This window comes from Megalobrama amblycephala, linkage group LG23 (assembly GCF_018812025.1).
Source record: "Megalobrama amblycephala isolate DHTTF-2021 linkage group LG23, ASM1881202v1, whole genome shotgun sequence".
NCBI classification, from domain to species: Eukaryota; Metazoa; Chordata; class Actinopteri; order Cypriniformes; family Xenocyprididae; genus Megalobrama; species Megalobrama amblycephala.
In genome coordinates, this window is record NC_063066.1 from 1,488,094 (window position 1) to 1,511,003 (window position 22,910).

Genomic DNA, 22,910 nt, shown 5'->3' on the forward strand with positions numbered 1-22,910 from the left:
TCCTGCCTGAATATGAAGATGAAGGCAGGGGTGTAGCCAACCCCCTGGGAGGTATGGACAGGGACCATCCTGGTGGTGGTGGGGAGGATGGAGGTGAAGGTTGGCGTCAGCATCTGCGGACTCAAACGTGTCAGCTTTTATACTCCAAGTGTAAGATAATGATTGGTTAGATCTAAACTAATAGGTGATGTAACATTGAGTCTTCCTCGCAGAACTTACGCTAGAGCTTTCATTTCTCTGAACTGGTGAGAAAACGTCCTACTTTGTTCATGAATAAGTCCTTGACCTCCTTCTTCTTTTTTAAATACAAAATGTTGTGTGGTATCCAGTGTAACTTGTCCCAAAAAAAGTCCATTAAAACAGACTGGATTTTTCCAAGTAAATAAGCCGGTGGATCAATGCAAGCCATCCGGTGCCACAAAGAGGAAGCCACCAAATTGTTAATAACCAAAGTATGTCCTCTGTATGATAAAATTGGTACAACCCATTTCCATTTTTCGAGTCGGCCCTCAAGCTTTTCAAGTGTTCTCATCCAATTTTTTTGAGCCGTTGTCTCATTACCCAAGTATACCCCCAAATATTGCAAACCATCCTCTTGCCCAACATAAACCATCTGGAAGATCTGGTATTCTACTTTTCCATTCTCTTGTCAAGACTGCTTCACTTTTTGACACAGTTCCCTTCGTTCCTGGACTCCATTTCCCATCATCCTAGTTGTGTCATCACCTGCACTCACTTCCTCGTCATCTCCCCATCATCACTCATCACCTGCACCTGGATTTCATCATCTACACACCCTTTATAATGGACTCACTCCCTGCACTCCTTTGTCTGTTCTTATTGTTAGTTAGTATGTTTTGGTTGTGTTATACTCCTTTGTTAATACCTTACTTTGTGGAAGTCCATGTATGCCTCATCTCTGCCACAACCTCAACTGTAACAGAAGAACAGACCCAACCGACCAGACTTCAACAAGCTAAAATGGGTATATTCCTGGTCCTTATTCCTCCTACTGTCCAGAAGCCCCATGACACAGCGGAGGACCGTCTTTGGATTCTCAGGCAGGACGGTCGCCCGCTGGAGAGGTACGTGGAGGAATTTTCTGAGCTATCTTGTATGGTGAACTGGCCAGATGCTCTCCTGAATGCCTGTTTTCTGAAGGGCCTGGAAGAGGACATGATTCGTTATAGTGAACCTGCCTGTTTCTTTTCCCTAGTCGAGTCTATTAACTCCCTGAGGTCTGAAAACGCACCGGCACGTTTTGCAGGATTTTTTTCACATTGCAGCAAAACAGACTTAAAATACTCCATCATTTCTTGTCATAGAGACATAAGTAATATATCAATTGAAACTATAGAATGTCTTCTTTTATTTGTGTACACTCAGAGTAAAAACACAATGTTGTGCTTTTTGTAAAATAAAGAAAACTAACATGATGTGTGATCTCTCGTCTCCCTCTTAACGAAGTCCAATCTGATAGTTCTCAGAAAATGAACTGTAACTTATGAATGCTAATGACAAAAAAAAAAATGACACTTATGTCTAAAGAAATGTTGAAATGTCAGGTTTTAAATCTTGCAAGTCAAATCGAAAACAAACATTCTGTGTTTATGTAATCTGTATGAAAAGAGAGCCATGTCAGAAGTCCGTGATTCAGCTCATTATCCGCTAATTCGGCCACGCCCAAGGAGGGAGCGCTATTCAGAGGCAAATTCAGAGGCAATACTTGTATGCATTGTCTCAATCGTGTATTTATTGTCTTGAAAAGTGTTTATTTGGATGTTAAAGCCATGGTTAGCGATCTCTAGAAGACATGCCGTTAGTTCCTGGTTCCTTTTCTTCTTTATATGAATTTGTGGACTAAAGGTGCACAGAGCGCCCTCCGGCTGCAAGTATGAATTGAAAACACAGTATCCAGCACTCATAGTGATGACAATAAATATTGAATAAATATTACTTCTCAGTATAGAAAATTGACATAAATATATAAGAATCCATCAATATTTCTCCAAATGTGCATGCTTTTAAGCTAAAAGCCTATATGAAATGCCATAGAGGTAACATAATTGTTCAGACACTTTGCATCACAGAAATACATTATATTTTAAAGAATATAATAGAATACCATTATTTTAAATTGTAATAATATTTCACAGTATTGCTGTTTATGATGAGCTGAGACATGATTACATAGGTTTTTTTTCACAGCCTACCTGACTGAAAGGCCTCATTAATATGCAAGTCATTTCAGGTCATTATTATGTGATTCTTTTGTCTTCTCAGGTGTAAATGACCCATTATTCATGATGATTCACGCCTCCACGCATACTGTGTTTCTTGACAAAAAGTTTCTTACAAAAAATAAATCAATATATTGTTTTATATGAAGGAGTAGGCAGCATAATTTTTACATAATTCTGAAGCAAAAACTCTAGTCTACAACCTCCAATACCCAGAAGTCTTGTGAACACAGATTTAATATACTTTTTTTGGCCTTATTTCAGTGACTTAAGTTTTTTGTTTTTTCAATAACCACGCATAAACATTATTCCTTCAAAAATACAAACATGTACATACATGTTCCTCACATATTATGGTAGCCTAGTTTGTGCTGAATACAGTGTAATGACACTTTTGTCATTTATATGTTTATGAACAACTGAAAAAAGCACAAATGTCAGGGCATGTCAAAACTTCTCCAAGCCCCAAATCAGCCTCAGACTCCAGAGGGTTAATCTGGTTCTCTTTTTAAATGGTTCTGATTTTGAGATTGAAGAGGTTCAAGAGAACATGTTTTCCTCATCCAGTCCCCTCAGAAAAACACACGGCCACTGGTCAGTTCACCAACCGCCAGTTTCCTCCACATACTCCTCCAGTGGGTATTCCCCTGTGTTAATGCCTGATCCTAAACCCAGACCGCCCAAGAGGAGAGCCACCACGAGGCCCAGACGGCTTAAGAAAATGGCCGCTGCCTCACCAGAGCCTCCAGTAAAGCCTGCTGTCCAGCCTGAGCCCTCAACCAGGGAGGCCGATTGGCTCCATTTTTTGGAGTAAGGTGGGGACATTGTTGGTTCCCATGTAAGCTTGACAGGGTTGTGATCAGAGATGGATGCAGGAAGATGAGTACAGTCTTTTACTTGGTAGGCTAATGATTGGGATGCTAAAAAGAAATCTATTCTTGAGTAGACATTATGTACATTTGAATAAAATGAGTAGTCAATTTGGTCTGGATAGAGATTGCGCCATACATCATACAACCTCAACTCAACTCAGCTTTATTTATATAGCACCAATAAAAACAACAATTGTTGACCAGGGTGCTGTACAGTATAACAAACTAACATAATATACACCATAAATTACAGCGCAGAACAAACCAAAAAAACACACAGCACACATCAATGACAATTAAAAGCCAGAGAAAAAAGATGGGTTTTGAGTTTTGTTTTAAACTCATGTAGTGTAGAGGCAGTTCTAATAAAAACAGGTAAACTATTCCAGAGTTTTGGTGCAGCAACAGCAAAGGCTCGGTCTCCTCTTGACTTCAGTCTAGCCCGAGGAACGTTTAACTGTCTCTGGTTGGACGACCTAAGAGACCTTCCAGGACCCCAAATCAGTTATCCCTTGACTCAGAATGGTTCCTGCTTTTGATTTAAGATTTTTTTTGATGATCTATCCTTGGAAGGGTCTAAAACTAGATTAAAGTCACCATCAAAAATGCAACTGCCCTCAATAGTAGCTAATCGTAATAGTAAATTGCTAAAAAAGATGGGATCATCATGGTTTGGACCATAGACATTTACAAAGGTTATATGTTCCCTATTCAACTCACATTCAACAATTACATATTTACCAGCAGTATCAGAGTATGTATTAGTCAAGTTAAATTGTAATTTTTTTGTGGATTAGTACTGCTACCCCTCGACCACTGGAAGAAAATGATGAGTAATAGACCTGACCACCCCATTCTCTCTTGAGTTTTATATGTTCCTGATCTGTAAGATGGGTCTCCTGAATAAAAGCTATATCCGTGTTAACCCTTTTCAAATATGACAGTACTTTCTTTCTTTTTACCAGATTATTTAAACCCCTAACATTCCATGATACACAGTTTAAAATCTTAGCCAGTTATCATGATCTTATAAATAACAGCAAAATCTCCACTACACAAATAATAATGTTCTTCTACTCCTAAATGATACCATTGCAAAAGATGCATCTTGTTGCGTGAAAAATAAGAAACAAAAATAAAAATCACCTGAATTAAAATTGTAACTTTCAAATGTGAAAAAAAAGAAGAAACGAAAGAAAGAAAAGAAGGCAAATTACGCCTTAGTAACAACCTTGCTTCCGAACTTGTAGCTGACGCTGACTAGCCATATTCAAATAGCTAGTATCCTACATAGCATGATAAAACTCCCTATTCAGAACAAAATAAAAAATATATAAACGGTCAGATATTCATATCTTCTATTAGAATTGTACTTAATTAGGTGCAGACATTGAACAAATGGTAAAGCTAATAAATCAAATATTAAACTACATTGCGAACTAGTGGAACCATTCAAATATACTATACATGATACTATACATTAGAGGAACTTTCAGCAGTGGCTAAATTGTAATCTGGCAACAACAGAAAATAATATTTCTTGTTATGACCTTTGGTCAAGGAAATAAAAAGGAAAACGTTTACAGTGTTATATGAAAACATTATAGTCTTAACTCACAGGATATCCTTTGTGTGAAAGCCATTAGTTCTTAACCTCAAGTGGAGTGGAGAAGAACTTTGTTTTACCCATGTACATGATCCGAAGCTTAGAAGGATATTCAATTTCACGATCTCTCAACATTCGTTTCACCTCCTTGTAAGCTTTGCGAGCATTCTGGAGCTCCACACTGAAATCGGGAAAAAAGTGGATGCGCCGGTTGTCAAGGAAAACCTCCGTTCTCTCTCGCGCAAGTTGAAGGATTTTCTGCTTATCTCTGAAGTTCAGGAGTTTCACCACAATTATCCTTGGAGTTGCCCTATTCGACGAAGTATTTCCCGTTCTGTGGGCCCTCTCAGTTGTCGGAGGAGACGGAAAGTTCTCTACACCGAGGATCTCCGGGATAATGCGTTCCAGAAATGAAACCATATTACTTCCCTCGGATTTTTCCGGCAAGTTTACAATCTGAATATTAGATCTCCTACTTCTGTTCTCCAGGTCTTGCACTTTATCTTTAAGGTAGGCGACATCCTTCTCCAAGCGAGTAACTGTCGAACGAGTATCTCTCAAGTCATCCTCTGTGGCGCTTACTCTAGTTTCAACCTCGACCATCTGTTCCGATAAAGTTGACATAGAGGTTTCGATGCGGGTCAGTTTAGCTTGAATATTGTTGGTCATCCTGTCCATTTGTTTGCTAATTTCCTCTTTACTGGTTTTGATCTCCTTCCAAAGGGTCTGTAACGATATTTCGCCTTCCACATCTTCGGCCATGTTGGGTAGCGAGTCAGGATCGTTAGCTTCGGGAGTGTTGCTAGTTGGCCGTGTTTTACGTCCTTTTCGGCGCGAACTGTGTTCTGCCATAAAGAATATTGCCCACCCAATTCCTTAATGGACTCGAAAATCTACAAACTAGGGAGATTAATGTAGGATTCTTGATTAATAATATAGCTAGTCAGAGGAGCCCACTAGAGCACGTCTTTCCTCACCGCCTGTGTCACGTGACCCCCGAGCCCATGTATATTGTCTTAAATTTCCATTTAAATTTCTCCAGACATCACATAGGTCATTTCTTACAATTATTTCACAAAGTCACTTGCGAGAAGGCATACGTGGTTCTATATGATTGCGATCAATATTTTGCTCAACACAATTAATATCCCCACCAAGAAATAGATATTCTTCGCTATTGCATTTGCCTAGCATAAAATATCCAAAAAAGCCATTCTTTCTATTTGCAAAGTGGGGGCATATACACAAATAAAAACCAAAAAGGGTTTTCAAAAAGGGCTTGAATCTTAAAGTCTCCCCTTCACAATTTCCTCTATTTTTAAAGAGCATGGAGTAAAATCTTTGGCAAACAAGACAGCATCTCCTCCACTATGTGAAATTTTATGACTTAGAAAAATATGACCATTCCATTCTTTTATGCAATCTGTAACATTTTTATCATCACTATGTGTTTCTTGTAATAAGAGAACATCAAGTTATTTCTGTTTCATTGTTTCGTACACTTGCATCCTCTTTACATCATCCCTGGCTCTGTTTACATTTAACGATGCAATACGGATATTTGCCATGAGTAAAAAAAAAAAAAAGAAACAAAAATTAAGCCGTACAGAGACACACAACCATTAAGAATAAAAGAATTATGCCACTTTGTCATCATTATTATTCAGCCGGTTTTGGATTTTTTAAACAAATTTTTTTCAGTCGACATACTTCTTTATCCAGAAAGCAACCTTCACTTATTAGACTCTTAGTGCTTTCCACAAACCGTTTCAGGTCTGGGAAGAAATCAACAATCTGTTCTCCTATCTGATTTTTTTTGTCACCTTCAAAAACTTCTTAATTTCATCAGCACTGTAATCGTCACATTTACATTCACTTTGTGAACAACTTGAAGTACTAGAGTCAGAAAGTTCACTTTCACTTTCAATATTATCTGTATCATTCTTTTGTTCTTTTCTCGCTTTTTTTGATCCTTCTTCTCTATCTTTCTTTCTTTTTTCTTTTAAGAGGATTTTTGAAGACAGCTTGATCCATGTCTACTTCACACAAATTTACATTATCTGGTCTAGACTCTATATCAGATAAACGATTCATTGAATTTCATGTCTCCATCAATTCTGTAACAACAGCTTCTTTAATCAAGCTCACATTCAACCTTTCTTGATCTTCACCAGCCGAATCATCCATGATTTCAATCATGGTTTGAACAGTTTCAACAGTTTGCTCATAAAGCACCTTGTTTGTTATGCACTTTACACTCTGTATTGAACTCATAGGTACTGACACAGATGTACCAGCAGCGCTTACTTCATCTTGCACCACTCTCTCATCTATCACATTTTGCTTTGTGCGTGTACCCCCATTCTCGGGACAGCCATGAGCCTGAACTTCAGATTTAAATTCAGTTCTGTTCTGTTCTCACTCAAAATCATATATGTGAATCTCCTAAAAGACATGTTTTTCTCCTAAAAGACACATGTTTGATCAACTCAGATTTGCCCCCAATCGCTATCTTTTTCACTGGATCAACCAATTTTCCAAAACGTGACAATTCTTAAACCAAAGCCTCATCTTTAATGAAAGGTGGGATATTTGACAGAATAACTTTTTTCGCAGGGGTTGAAAGAGGAAGCACAGGTGAAAAAAGGCCACAAATTACAACTCCTTTTTCTACAACATCATTGGCATTTTCTACAGTGTTCAAAAAACAAACAACTGCATTACTCATCCTTGACACCGCTAAAATGCTCTTAAGTCCAACAACCTCTCCGATAGCCAAAATACAATCTTCCACGCTTGCAACAGCCACTACATTAACTCCAACACTTAACGAGTCAACATTTTGGGCCACTATGCCTCCAGTGAAATGCTGGCGAAAAAAACTCCCAAAACAATATGATGTTTTATCTACTCAATGCAGATTAAACATAAGAAAAAGCAATATTCATACAAGAAAAAAGTAAAGAAAAAAGAGCCACAGCGGGCAGAAACTCATTCTGAGTCCTAACTCACCACGCACTCCTTGCACTCACTCAGCAAACGCCCATGCATGCGCACGAGAGAGAGAGAGTGAGAGAGTAGAAAATAAGAAAGAAGAAAAGAAAATAACTCTTTGTTTTGTAAAGTCACATCATTTCCATAAGTAAATAAAACATACAGAGGAAGTGAGATCATTATCTTCATTTCACCTCAAATATAATGTAAACTCAGACTCTTCATGAGATATTGAGTATTAAGTGTTTTAGTTTAAACTGCTGAAGTGATTTTCAACATTTTAATTCTTGTATGTGAATGTGACTGACCTCAATCTCTCCATTTTACAGTGTGAATCCTTCAGTACATCACACAAGTGCTTCACTCCTGTGTTTTCTAGTTTATTCCAGCTCAGGTTCAGCTCTCTCAGGTGTGATGGGTTTGATTTCAGAGCTGAAGTCAGGATGACCCACTGTTCCTCTATAATACTGCATCCACTCAGACTGAAGAGAGAAAGAGAAAATGACTCAAATCCATGTTCAGTTCAAATGAATCATTAATAAATGTCATACAGTCACTAATACACCAGCAAAATCATGGAAACTTCATGATATGAACAAACCAAGACAGGAGCATTTGAGGACACTAGTTACAATCCAAGTCTGGATCCGTCCTCACTCCACAAATAAGTGAATTTATCACTGTAGATTAATATATAGGATCAATATAGAAAATAGACAATAGACAATAGAAAAGTATACATTTAAATGGACAGATTTCACATTTTCAACATAAGAGAATCGTATTCATGAATCAATTTATTTTAAGACATTTTAAAGTGTAGTTTATAATCTCTAAATACACATTTTGCTCAATAAATGAAGATTAGTGAAAAGTAGCATTAGTCCAGTATAACTGTAACTCTGTTAGAATAATCTGCTGTTATTGGTTACGCTGCTTTTAGTCTGTTCTCACTTCTGTATTGTTTCAAATCAAAGATTTGTCAGATTTCAGCATATGAAAGTTTCAAATGCTTCAAAGTTTAATGCTCTTTCTACTGATACACATAAGCTGTTAACTAATAATATTTCTGAATCTTTCTTCAGATGGAGAAACACAGAAAGTGCAGCGCTATAAATGATGTGACTTGAGTCCAGTTGTCTTAAACTAAACAGTGAACTTTAATCACACTGTAACTGCTGTACAGTATAATGATACTAACTCTAGTTTCTCCAGATTGAATTGTGGGTTCATCAGTAGATCACTGAGGTTTTTCACTCCTGAATCTCCTGGATAATTCCTGCTCAGGTTCAGCTCTCTCAGGTGTGATGGGTTTGATTTCAGAGCTGAAGTCAGAGCAGAACAACCTTCATCTGTCATATAACAGGAGCTTAACCTACATTAGCAGAGAGAGAGATTTATTTTTATTTTTATTTTGAAAGACTATTATTTACATTAAGCACTTTTCCCAAAAAAAAAAAAAAAAAAAAAAGAAGAGAAAATCAAAAGTTGTAACTATTATTTAATGGACCTGAGATGAAACTAACAATGATCAGTTGTATTTATTAAACTAACATAAAAGTAATACCTTCTGTAACAAATGTAGCTATTGCTCATTCTTAAATTTAGTTAATGCATTATCAATAAATAATGAGAACTTATTATAAAGTGTTACCTGTTGTTCTTTATAATTCTTTTGCACTAAAAAAATCTTCTGTTGTAACACAACTTACCTCAGTATCTCCAATTTACACTTTATATTCATCAGTCCAGTGCAGAGCTGCTTCACTCCTGAATCCTGCAGTTTATTATTGTTCATGTTCAGCTCTTTCAGATTAGTATCTGATCCAAGAACTGTAGCCAGAGCTGAACAGCTTTTGTCTGTTAAGTTACAGTTATTTAACCTACAAATAAATTACAATCACAGAATTAGATGGATTTTTCATATACAAAATATATTTCCCATTATTATTTTTACATAATATATATACACACACATTATATATATATAAGGGCTCGACAATAAGGACTGCTCGATGGCCCGGGGTCAGCGTTGAGACAACCCTTGGGACAGTTGATGGAACTGTCACTTGCCTGATTGGGCCAGTGCTGCATCGTAGGGGTGTGCAACATAGGCCTATATCATATATGAACGATGATATTAGGGTTGGGCGATATGGCAAAAAAAAAAAAAAATCAAATCTCTTTTTTTTTTTTCAGAACGATTGACCGATTCATGATTTCGATCTTCTTTTTTTTTTTTTTTTTTACTGTTTAACTAGTCAACTTAAATTTACTACAATATGATTTAAGTAACATTCTCTTTATTAACAATCTGGTTAAAAAAAAGTTCCATTCCAAGTGCACCACACATGAAGTGACCAACATGGTGTAAATGTAAAACAAATTGTTAAATATCTTTGCAGAAAATATGCAAGAAATATGAAGTCAGATGTTGTACAAACCAGTGTTAATTTTGGCAGCCATTTTTGATTTAGTCTTAGTCTTTATCTTCAGACAAAAATGTTTAGTCTTTTTGTTCGTCAGCAGACTAAGTTTTCTCAGTGTGTTCCGCACCGTCAGCTGAAGGTGGTCCTCCTTGCACTTTTTTGGGCAACATTTCAAATCGGCGCCGGAGCTCGTCGGGCCATCTGATCATTCTGATTGGCTGTTCAGATAGTGCCACCTGCTGGTTCGGAAAGGCATTTCATCTCACGCAGGCCCAGAACTGATGTGCTACTTGGCCATCGGCTGTCTAGCACTGGTTTGGTGTGTCAGGCCAACTTTGGACACAGACGCTGCCGCACAGTCTGCATTCATCGCCACTAGTTCGTCGGCGTCGGCTTGGTGTGTTCTGGCCTTTAGTCTTTCATATTTTAGTCTAGTTTTAGTCGACGAAAAGTCATCACATTTTTACTACATATCCTCTTTCAGTGGTTCTCAAACTTTCTAGAGTGTATGTATATCATGTTATACAGCTGTATGACAGGGGGACTAATTTACACAAATTTTCACCGGGAGATAAAGTGCTTGTATTGCTCCCCACTTCAAGTTCGAAATTACTTGCAAAGTGGCAAGGACCGTTTGAGGTTACACGGCAAGTTGGCCGTTCCGATAGGAGAGGAGCATGTCAAATTTACCACCTCAATCTCCTTAAAAAATGGAATGAGGCAGAATCAGTGATGCTGGCGATGGTGATTAGCGGAGAGGATGATCTTGGGCCAGAGGCGAATATAAAAAACAATCCCTCGCTCTGGCCCCAGGAGGAGACCACTTCTCGTCCTCCCAGCTCACTGATTTGACTAAGTTACAAGCATAATTTGCTGACGTGTTTTCTCCTCACCGGGTCGTACAGACCTCATTCAGCACCACATCGAGACGGAGCCGGGCGTGGTGATTCGCAGCCGGCCGTATAGGTTGCCTGAACACAAGAAAAAGGTAGTTCAGGCGGAATTAGGGGCAATGCTTGAAATGGGAGTAATAGAAGAATCCAGCAGTAACTGGGCGAGCCCGATAGTTTTGGTCCCTAAAACGGTTCGGTTCAGTTCGGTTCTGTGTGGACTATCGCAAGGTGAATGCAGTGTCGAAATTCGACGCGTATCCAATGCCGCAGGTGGACGAATTGCTTGACCGGCTCGGTACGGCTCGATTTTATTCGACACTGGACTTAACAAAGGGATATTGGCAGATCCCCTTGTCGCCATTATCCAAAGAAAAGACAGCTTTCACGACGCCGTTCGGATTACACCAATTCGTTACACTTCCGTTCGGGGTGTTCGGGGCACCGGCTACCTTTCAGCGTCTCATGGATAAAATTTTGCGGCCCCATGGTGCATATGCTGCTGCCTATCTGGATGATATTATTATCTTCAGTAATGATTGGCAGCGGCATATGCAGCATTTGAGGGCCGTCCTGAGATCGCTGAGAGGGGCCGGGCTCACGGCCAACCCGAAGAAGTGTGCAATTGGGCGCGTGGAAGTAAGGTATCTGGGCTTCCACTTGGGGCATGGGCAGGTGCGTCCCCAAATTGATAAGACAGCAGCGATTGCGACCTGTCCGCGCCCCAAGACCAAAAAGGAGGTTAGACAGTTCCTCGGGCTGGCGGGATATTATAGAAGGTTTGTTCCTAATTATTCGGACCTCACCAGCTCGTTGACTGATCTAACTAAAAAGGATGCACCAGATACGGTCCAGTGGACGGAGCTGTGCCAGCAGGCCTTTACCCAGGTGAAGGCTGCTCTATGTAGCGGGCCATTGCTTCACTCTCCTGATTTTTTTCTCCCCTTTGTGTTGCAGACTGACGCGTCGGACAGGGGGCTGGGTGCTAGATAGAGGGGGAGGAACGGCCGGTGCTGTACATTAGCCGTAAGCTCTCTAAGAGAGAAGCTAAGTACTGCAGGCCGGACGGCTCCCCGGCCTGAGTCGAGCAGTGGGGGTATGTGGCGAGGGGGGCATGGTTCAGCGAGGTCTGCAGCAGGAGAAAGCGTCAGGAGAGGCTTGGTAAGTGAGCAGGTTAAATGTAAATCACGAACACCTGTTTCTCATTCCAGTAATTGGCGTGGAGACAGGATAAAACGCCGCGAGAAGCAGGAGTGTGGGAGAGAGAGGGGAACTGCTGACTGAGACGCTGGTCACGACAGCGATACTGGAGTGTAGCCCCTTGGGAATTGTGTATACCAAGACTGGAGTGAAGCCCTTTGTGGATTATTTATTTTGTTGTTGTGCGAAGCACAGTCTTTCTGTTGAACAGTTTTGAGTTGTTGAATAAAGCTCAGTCAGCAGTCAATTGCCGACTCCGTCCTCTTCCTTCCAGACGAACTTTGATCTTACTACAATCAGCCTGCACTTTGGTCCCAGATTTAGTCAGTAAACGAGCAGCGCAATTTAGACACTTTAATTTAAGTAGAAAATCTAGGGCTTGTGTGCATGGTTGCCAGATAGCAAAGATTAATGAAAAACGTGCTCTTTTAACAGAAAAGCTCTGATAGGGAGTTTAAATTCTGGAAATCTGGCAACCTGCTCGTAAAGACAGTCTGTAAATTTATGTCTTTTCTTTCATTCGAAAAAAAACAAAAAGTGATTTCAAAAGAGTGATTTTGGTAAAGTTTTTAGTCTTTTAGCCACATTTCAGTCTCGTCTTTTTTCGCCAACTATATTGCACGTGTAGTTTTAGTCACGTTATCGTTAAATTACAATGGTGTCCTCTCTCATTGTCTCGTCTTAGTCATGGAAAAAAAGGTTGTCAACGAACATTTTGTTACATACAGAAGGGGACGGAGACACAGGTAAAGTGCAAGTAGATGTTTATTGAACAACCAGATGGTGCAGGTAAGTGAATGCAGATATATTTCGTGGTAGATGATGATCGTGGAGCTGATGCTTATCTTGTTTTCCCAGGGATCGTGGATGGCAGGCAGACGTGGAGCTGACGAAACATAGAAACACTCACAGGAGACACAGAGAACACTAGGAGTCTTGGAAAACGCTGGAGACAGGTAAGTAATCGTTAGAGGAGTCCTTGAGGTAAGCATAACAGGTAGGTATGCGTTAACAAGACCGGACAGTGACTGTGTGAGTGAGAGTGTCTCTTGTAGTGCCTGTGATGATGAAGCTGATGCGTGACAGGTGTGGATGATCAGTACTCTTGTGAGGGAGTGCGCTGTGATTGTGTGACTGTGGAGCCTGGCGTGTCTGTGACATTACCCCCCCCCCCCCCCCCCGGTCCGCTCCTGTCCTACTATGGACCACGTCATGGTGGTCGGCCTCTGCCACACGGAACTGGTCTGTTGAGATGACTGACATGGAAATCGTCAAGCAGACTTGGATCGAGTATATCATTCCTGGGAACCCATGACCTCTCTTCGGGACCATACCCCTCCCAGTCCACCAGGTACTCCAGGTGACCACCACGGCGCCGGATAAGCCGTTCCATCATCCACAATGAGAGGAAGGGGGGTTCCTTGGCAGGCTCTGTGGAAGAAGTGACAGAGGGATGGTGAGGCTTTAACAATGAGACATGGAAGGTGGGGTGAATTCTATACTCAGGTGGGAGTTGCAGTTGGTAGGTGACGGGGTTGACTTGTCGGACGATGGTGAAGGGGCCAATGAATCTAGGACTCAGCCTCCTACAGGGCAGGCGCATCCTGATGTCCCGGGTCGACAGCCAGACCTTCTGTCCCGGCTGGTAGTTGGGTGCTTTGGAACGCCGAAGGTCCGCTGTCATCCTGCGCCTGCGTAGGGCTCATTGGAGATGAGCTGAGTCTCAAACCTTCTCGCTCTCCCGGAACCAGTAGTCCACTGCAGGGACATCAGACGGTTCCCCGGTCCAGGGGAAACAGTGGGGGTTGATAGCCGAGTACGCACTGGAAGGGAGTAAGACCAGTGGTGGGTTGACGGTGAGAGTTCTGGGCGTACTCGGCCCAACCCAGAAACTGGTTCCAGGAGTCCTGGTGGCCGTGACAGAAGGTACGCAGGAAACGGCTGATCTCCTGTATCTTCCTCCCCGTCTGCCCGTTCGTTTGGGGATGATAGCCTGAGGAGAGGCTTACGGTCACACCTAGGAGCTTGAAGAAGGATTTCCAGACTCGTGAGGTGAACTGAGATCCACGATCTGATACAATGTCCTCGGGCAGTCCATAGTATCTGAAAACATAGTTGAACATGATCTCAGCGGTATCCATTGTCGTTGGAAGTCCTCGCAGGGGAATTAATCGACAGGACTTAGAGAACCAATCCACTACCACCAGGATACAGGTGCATCCGTTGGAGACTAGAAGATCTGTGATGAAATTCACTCCTAGGTGTGACCAGGGGCGGTTGGGAACGGGCAGAGGTTGGAGTTTCCCGGAGGGAAGATGACGAGGGCTTTTTGAGATGGCACATTCCCTGCACCCTTGCACATACCTCCTGATGTCAGCTTCCATGTTGGGCCACCAGAAGCGTTGTTTGAGCAACGACAGGGTCTCATTGACCCCTGGGTGGCCAGTGCCCAGTGACGAGTGTGATGCATAAATAAGGGGAGTGTGCCGTGTCCGTGGAATGTACTGCAACCCTTGTGGGCAACCCGGCGGGGTGTTGGTGGAGGCATTAGACTCGGGGAGAGTTTCCTCAGACCAGGTGATGGGACTGACAAAGAGTTTCTCGGGGATTATGGGTTCTGGATCGTCGGTACTTTCATCAGGAGCATGAATCCAGGATAGAGCATCTGCTTTGATGTTCTTTGATCCAGGGCGGTAGGAGATGGTAAAGTTAAATCTGGTGAAGAAAAGAGCCCATCTTGCTTGGTGGGAGTTCAATCTTTTAGCATCCCGTAAGTACTCCAGATTCTTATGGTCTGTCAAAACCACGAAAGGATGTTGGGCTCCCTCGAGCCAATGCCTCCACTCCTCTAGGGCGAGCTTGATGGCGAGGAGCTCCCTGTTGCAGATGTCATAATTGACCTCCACCGGGTTGAGTTTGCGGGAGAAGAAGGCACATGGATGGAGTCTATTGGAATTCCCCTGCTGCTGGGAAAGGACCACTCCCACTCCTGTGATCTGGATCAGGGTGAACCAGGAGGGGAGCGGAGATGAACGCTTTCTTGAGGGTCTCGAAGGCTTGAGTGGCAGCTGGAGTCCAGGACAGAGACTTGGGCTTACTCCGCAGCAAATCCGTGAGAGGGGTGGTGATGACACCGAATCTTCTGTAGAAGTTCGCGAAACCCAGGAATCTTTGTAGTTCTTTAACGGAGGTGGGAATGGGCCAGTCCTTTATAGCAGTGACCTTCCTCTCGTCCATGCGGATGCCACTGCGATCGATGTTATATCCCAGGAACTGCACTGAGGGCTGATGGAACGTGCACTTCTCGGCATTGAGAAACAGACGAAATGCCCTCAGGCATTGCAGGACCTCCACAACGTGGCAGCGATGTTTGGCCAAGCTCCGGGAGTAGATCAGAATGTCGTTGATGTAAACCAGAACTGATTTGTGCAGGAACTCCCGGAGCACCTCATGCATAAAATCCTGAAATACGGAGGGGGCGTTGACGAGTCCATACGGCATAACGCAATACTCATAGTGACCGGTAGGGGTCACAAAAGTTGTCTTCCATTCGTCCCCCTCACGTATTTGGATGAGGTTATATGCGCTGCGGAGGTCCAACTTGGTGAACACAGTGCCGCCGCGGAGATGTTACAGCGCAGATGGGACGAGAGGAAGAGGGTATCTGAATTTGACGGTGATTTTATTTAAAGCTCTGTAATCTATGCAGGGCTGCAAGCCTCCGTCCTTCTTCGCCACAAAGAAAAAGCTGGAAGCAGCAGGGGAAGTAGACGGATGTATGTAGCCTTGAGACAGAGCTTCGGTGATGTATTCCTCCATGGCCTTTTCCTCCGGGATGGAAAGTGAGTATATTTTCCCTCTGGGCACTGGCTCACCAGGGATGAGGTCTATTGTGCAGTCCCATGGCCGATGAGGAGGTAGCGTGGAGGTTTTCTTCGGACAGAAGACATCACTGAAGTGGGAGTAACATGCAGGGATGTCCATTGAGCGTTTTTCGAGTGGACTTTTCACAGACGTAACATAGACTTGGATTTCTTCGGAACGTGGGAGACGAAGAAAAGGAAACTCTGGAAAACAGTCATTGAAGCACTGGTTACCCCACTTCAGGATCTCTCCTGTCCTCCAAGAGATGATGGGGTTATGTTGCTCTAACCAGGGGCGCCCTAAGATCACGTCAGCCGTTGAATCTTCCAGAACCAGCAGCTGGATTTCCTCCGTATGAAGAATGCCGATTTGGAGTTGTAGAGGACCGACACTGTAACGTACTTGACGGAGGGGTCTTCCCGTTACCGAGTGGATCTGGTAGATCTTCGGCGGGGCTGTTGCCTTGAGTTGAAGCTGATGGCAGAGGGCTCTGGAGATGAAGTTTCCAGCTGACCCAGAGTCGAGGAGAGCATTAACTGCAAGACAAAAGTCGGCAGCAGTAAGGTTTACAACAATGGTGTGCGGTTTCATCTTATTCAACGTAGGCATGATAACACTCACCATGGGTCGCACGAGGTGAGTGGGGCATTCAGCAATGTAAATTGCCCAGCCCTAGACGATATCTAATTGTTGTTTTAACAATCTGAAATTATCAAAAATGTCCCTCACTTTACAAATAACGAAACAAAATCACACCCATAGAGTGCACGTATTCACTACGTGATGTAGTCTTGTAGGTTAGACGAGTGTGCGTGTGAATTTAGAGTGCATATTTTCACTGAGTGATCTAGTCTATAAAAATTCATTTAGAATGCCACCAAAATTCAAGATAAACAGCAAAAATGCCCCTGTATGTCTTTTATATCTATTTAATTTAATACAGTTAACCATCATCACATGAAAATATGAAGAATATCCGTCATTGAGTCATTGGTCCATGGCAGTCCTTAATGTACCAGCACAATAACACGTGTTTGGATGTTTGGGCCGCGAGTTGGAAAAGGTTGGGAACCACTGATCTATGTATTGCATTACATTATTTTGCCCCCCAAAATTAACCCTCTGGGGTCTGAGGATTTTCGGGGCCCTGGAGAAGTTTTGACATGCCCTGACATTTGTGCTTTTTTCAGTTGTTCATAAACATATTAATGGAAAAAGTGCCATTACACTGTATTCAGCACAAACTAGGCTACAATAATATGTGAGGAACATGTATGTACATGTTTGTGTTTTTGAAGGAATAATATTTATGCGTGGTTATTGAAAAAACAAAAAACTTAAGTCACTGAAATACAGCCAAAAAAATATATTAAATCTGTGTTCACAAGACTTCTGGATACTGAAGTTTGTAGACTAGAGTTTTTGCTTCAAAATGATGCAAAATTATCCTGCCTACTCGTTCATTTATAACAATATATTGATTTAGTTTTTTGTAAGACACTTTTTGTCAAGAAACACAGTATGCGTGGAGGCGTGAATCATCATGAATAATGGGTCATTTACACCTGAGAAGACAAAATAATCGCATAAGGAACCTTTAATGACCTGCATATTAATGAGGCCTTTCAGTCAGGTAGGCTGTGAAAAAACCCTCTGTGATCATGTCTCAAGCTCATCATGGTGCATATCAAACATACAGAAAAAACAGCAATACTGTGAAATTATTACAATTTAAAATAATGGTATTCTATTATATACTTTAAAATACAATGTATTTCTGTGATGCAATGTGTTTGAATAATTTTGTTACCTCTATGGCATTTCATATAGGCTTTTAGCTTAAAAGCATGCCCATTTGGAGAAATATTGATGGATTCTCATATGTTTATGTCAATTTTCTATACAGAGAAGTAATGTTTATGTAATATTTATTGTCATCACTATGAGCGCTGGATACTGTGTTTTCAATTCATACTTGCAGTCGGAGGGTGCTCTGTGCACATTTAGTCCACAAATTAATCTAAAGAAGAACAGGATATTCCAGGAACTAACAAAGGCTTCCAGAGGTCGCTAACCATGGCTTTAACATCCAGATAAACACTTTTCAAGACAATAAATACACGATTGAGACGATGTATACAAGTATTGCCTCAGAATTTGCGTCTGAATAGCGCTGGCTCCTGGCAACCTGACGCACATACATTACATGCACACACCAACGCACTTCAACAGTCACGCCATTCCACACATACATGCAAGTTTTTTTCCCTTTTTCTTTTTTTTGTTTGTTTTGAAGCTTGACTGGCTTAAATGTGAAACCGTTCAAAAGCTTAACTGATGTGTACATTTTCTATGCGAATGGGTTTGCTGTGACAAAGTTATTCCATTCATTCGTGCTTTGAACGTTTGTTTAAATGGGACTGAGACTAAACGTACGCCAATGTATGGGAAATCGCCAGTGGACAAATAGCGTTCCCGCATCCACAGTCAAGTGTTTTTGCACTTTTTGGAGTTGTGTCTTTGCTGTTGTTTTTGTTTCTTATTTCTTGTGTCCTGTTCTTTTGTGGAGGTGTTTGTGAAACGCATAATGTCGCACTGTCTTAACTGTGTAATTTAAGAGTATGTTTGTTATGGTTGGGTATATGATCATATGATCCTTGGTGGGTTTTCTAAAAATAAATTTGCAAATGAATTGATGTTCTGTATGAGTTTAATTCGATTCTGCCCTTTCAAGTTCCCATCATATGTAACGGTGGTTTTTAAATGAGCTATCCAGAGTTAATTTATTGACAGGATTATAGGCCTGTCTGGCGCCCGAACAAATTATTAAATTATATAAAATTATTACTACTTTTTTGAATTGAGGGGCTACCATCGCTACACTACAGAACTAAATCTATTATGAAATTAAGCTTTTAAAATAACATTTTATTGGGAGATATAGTGTAACAACTGATAATATATGTATTTTAAATATTCTGTTATATCCTGGATGAGACAAAAACATGGCTAAACATTAATTGACTTACAGAGCTCTTCTGGAGGTTTTGATGACTGCCGATAATCTAATGAGACACTCGTCTGATTTCTTGAATTTCTGAAGATCAAACTCCTCCAGTTCTTCCTCTGATGTCAGCAACACAAAGACCAAAGCAGACCACTGGGCAGGTGAAAGGTCACCAGATGAGAGACTTCTTTTGCTAAGCTGGGTCTGAATCTCGTTCACCAGAGTTTGGTCGTTCAGTTCATTAAGACAGTAGAACAGATTGATAAGTCTCTCTGCAGGCAGATTATCTTCTAATTTCTGCTTGATGTACTGAACTATTTCCTTGTTGCTCTGGTCATTGTCATCTTGCTGTGTCAACAGACCTCGTAAGAGTCGTCGGTTGGACTGGAGTGACAGACCGAGGAGGAAGCGAAGGAAAAGGTCCAGGTGTCCATTGTCACTCTCGAGCGCCTTGTCCACTGCAGTCTTGAGAAAATCAATCATGATTTTATTTTTGTTTTTCTGTTCTGTAGACTCATGGTCAAACACACTTTTCTTGTTGATGTCTAGAAACAGATGTGCATAAAGGGCTGCAATAAACTCTTGGATGCTCAAGTGAACAAAGCAGTACATGGTACCAAGAGTGATCCCTGTTTCCTCCTTAAAGATCTGGGTACACATGCCTGAGTACACTGATGCCTTATAGACGTCAATACCACAGGCTTCCAGGTCTGTGTCATAGAAGATCACGTTGTTTCTTTCCAGCTGATGAAATGCCAGTTTTCCCAGTGAAAGGATGGCGTCTTTATCCCAGGAAACATCTGCTGTGTATTCTCCATCATACTTTCGGCGGCTCTGCTGGATCTGAAAGCGGAGAAAGTGTGTGTACATTTGTGTCAGAGTCTTGGGAGTATCTTCAGTATTTGATTCCTGCTGTCTTTTAGAGATCTCATCAGCCTGATTGTTTTTCACATCATTAATTCTTTTCTCCTCCAGAATGTTCTGGAGAACAGTGGCTGAAATCCAGCAGAAGACTGGGATGTGGCACATGATAAAGAGACTCTTTGATTGTTTAACATGATCAATGATTGTGTTGGCCTGATTCTGATCCGTGAATCTTTTTTTGAAGTACTCTTCCTTTTGTGCATCATTGAATCCTCGTATCTCTGTCAGCCGGTCAATACAGTCAGGAGGAATCTTACTGGCAGCTGCTGGTCTGGTGGTGATCCAGATGAGAGCAGAAGGAAGCAGATTTCCCTTCATGAAGTTCGTTAGGAGAACATCCAGAGAGGCTGGTGACGATACATCACGCCATGTCTCATTACAATCAAACTTCAGAGGAAGACGACATTCATCCAATCCATCAAGGATGAACAGGACTTTGAATTGATTCCTTCTTGTAAGGTTCAGTCCTTTTGTCTCTGGGAAAAACTGAGTTATAAGGTCCATAAAACTTAGTTTTTCTTTCTCTTTTAAGTTCATCTCTCTGAATGGAAGAGGAAATATGAAGCGGATATCTTGATTTTCTTTTTCTTCAGTCCAATCCAGAACAAACTTTTGCACAGAGACTGATTTTCCAATGCCAGCGACTCCTTTTGTCAGTACAGTTCGGATCTCCTTGTCTTGTTCAGGAGCTTCAAACAATTGTGTGCATTTAACCTGTATCTCTTGAGATTCATGACGCCTGGAAGCAACTTCAATCTGTCTGACTTCATGTTCAGTATTGACCTGTTCACTGCCACCCTGAGTGATATAGAGATCTGTGTAGATGTTATTCAGAAGTGTGGAGTCACCTTGCTTCGCAATTCCTTCAGACACACGTTGATACTTCTTCTTTAGGCCACATTTGAGCTGATTAATGAAGAGCAGCTCATCTAAACACAGGAACAGAAAATAGAAAGTTTTAGTCTTAATTTCCTCTCCTACATTTATAAGTGTCAATCTGACAGATGATCATGAGTCTCTGACCTTCTAGAGCATCAGCAGCTTCATCTTGCTTCATCTCTCTCAGGTAATGTAGTGTGAGATCAAGTGCTGCTGCTTTAGTACTGCATCCATTCTCATTAAAGTCTTTCACAAAGTGTTGTGTGTTCTCTTTTTGTAATAATTTCTTAAACTTTTTCAGTTCGTTCTTCAGAAATGTGATTATTTTGCTCTCAAGATCCTACAGAAGAAGAAAAATAAGATAAAGAACAACACAATTTAACCAGATCCACATCCATATTTGTTTAAAACTATTTATTTAGATATTAAAAATATTTGTAAAAGAAACCAGTTAAAAACCAAACATATCAATTACCTGTCATTTAACACACAAAAAGTACATTGATACATTAATATTTTATTTTATTATTGTCATGATTATCAGCTGGAGTGCCCTAGATAGCCACCAGAGGGCAATCCATCCCAGATTATTGCCTCACCATCATGGACTCCATTCCCCATAATTCTCTGCCTGGACTGATCAACCATGATTGCTCACGCCTGTGTCCCATAACCTCATTAGCCCTGTGTTTCTCTGTCTATATAAACCTGGTTCATTCAGACACTCATCGCTAGGTCTTGCATGTCTGTATGTACTGCACTTCTGAAACCACTGTATCTTGGTTTTCCCCATTTTCTGGTTTTTCTTGGATTGTTTTTGTTTGGACTGCCTGCGATTTGATTAGTCACAGACTAATCACTTTGATTAGTGATGGGAAACCAAGGCTTTCTGAAGCATTTGAGGCTTTCATCAAATTGTGCCAAAAAACGGTTCATTACTCGAAGCTTTTAACACAGTGCCCATTAGCGACATCTGGTGGTCAGACTTGTTTTCTCCACCATATCTAAATCATCGCGGAGCAGATCTATGGTTTGAAAAAGCATGTGACCAAAGCTTCGGAAGTCTGTGACATACCGAATCAGTTTTTATCTAATCTGATGTAATCTCATATAAATTAATTTGTGACAATGAGGCCACAACTCGTGTCATGTGTAACCTGGTCAACGGATTCACATATTGATTAATAATATAAAATATACAATGATGTGATCATAACTGACATGAGTAGTTAAAAAATATTTTGGTTGAGCTGTTTAACCTTTATGTTCTGCTCAGGGTCTCTGAGACCCCAGCAATAAAACATGATTAAATGCATTTTCCTTTATGCATCAGCTGAAGCGCCCATTTTTTTTAAACCAGCTGTCTTGACTTTCCGTTACTGTATGAAGTTTGAAGCTTCAAACGTCATCAATCACGTGGTATTGTCATTTCGATACAAGCATCGGTACAGTGTGTGATACAATAGTGCTTTGAAAACTGCGTCGGAGCATCGAAGCCCCGGTATCAACCTTCCCATCACTAGATTTGACCCTTGCCTGGCTGTTTGACTATGATTGTGGATTACCCTCTAATGAACACTGCATTTGGATCCTCAACCTTCGTGTCCCACAGCAGTTCATTACAATTATAGTATTTTTGCAAGACATGTTCAGTATCCTATTTGTTTGTTATAAACATTTATGAAAATGTGTTTTCCTACCTGGAAGATCTTTCGGAGTTTGCCATTGAAATTCTTGTGTTTCCTGTGAGTCTGAACGTCTGAGTCTAATGCCTCACATTGAATCCTGTTAGTCAATAAAATAAAATACTGCATTTTCAGTCAAAGTATTAGAGAAATATTTGCAAACTTTTTTTTTAAAGAAAGAAAACATTAGCTATGTAAGTTCATGCTGTTAAAGTGTATAAGTATATTGACTTCTGCATTGACAAGTATTTTATTTTAATATGTTTAATAACTGTGCAGCAGTTATGTCAGCACTAAAATTAAAGGTGAATTGCAAAATA

General features: G+C 41.0%; 2 protein-coding genes across 2 annotated transcripts in view; both read right to left on the bottom strand.

The window, feature by feature from the left end:
* Positions 1-22,689, bottom strand: part of LOC125259095 (protein NLRC3-like) — a 33,684-nt gene extending 10,995 nt beyond the window's left edge. The window contains exons 1-5 of the mRNA XM_048176487.1: positions 22,606-22,689; positions 21,050-21,245; positions 19,125-20,955; positions 9,425-9,595; positions 8,914-9,087 (exon numbers count right to left, since the gene is read on the bottom strand). Coding sequence (XP_048032444.1) covers positions 8,914-9,087; positions 9,425-9,595; positions 19,125-20,955; positions 21,050-21,083 — 2,210 coding nt within the window. The 5' untranslated portion in view covers positions 21,084-21,245; positions 22,606-22,689. The remainder of the gene's footprint in view (positions 1-8,913; positions 9,088-9,424; positions 9,596-19,124; positions 20,956-21,049; positions 21,246-22,605) is intronic.
* The window catches only part of LOC125259490 (ribonuclease inhibitor-like), a 148,662-nt gene that overhangs the window by 87,282 nt on the left and 38,470 nt on the right, over positions 1-22,910 (bottom strand). The window lies entirely within an intron of this gene.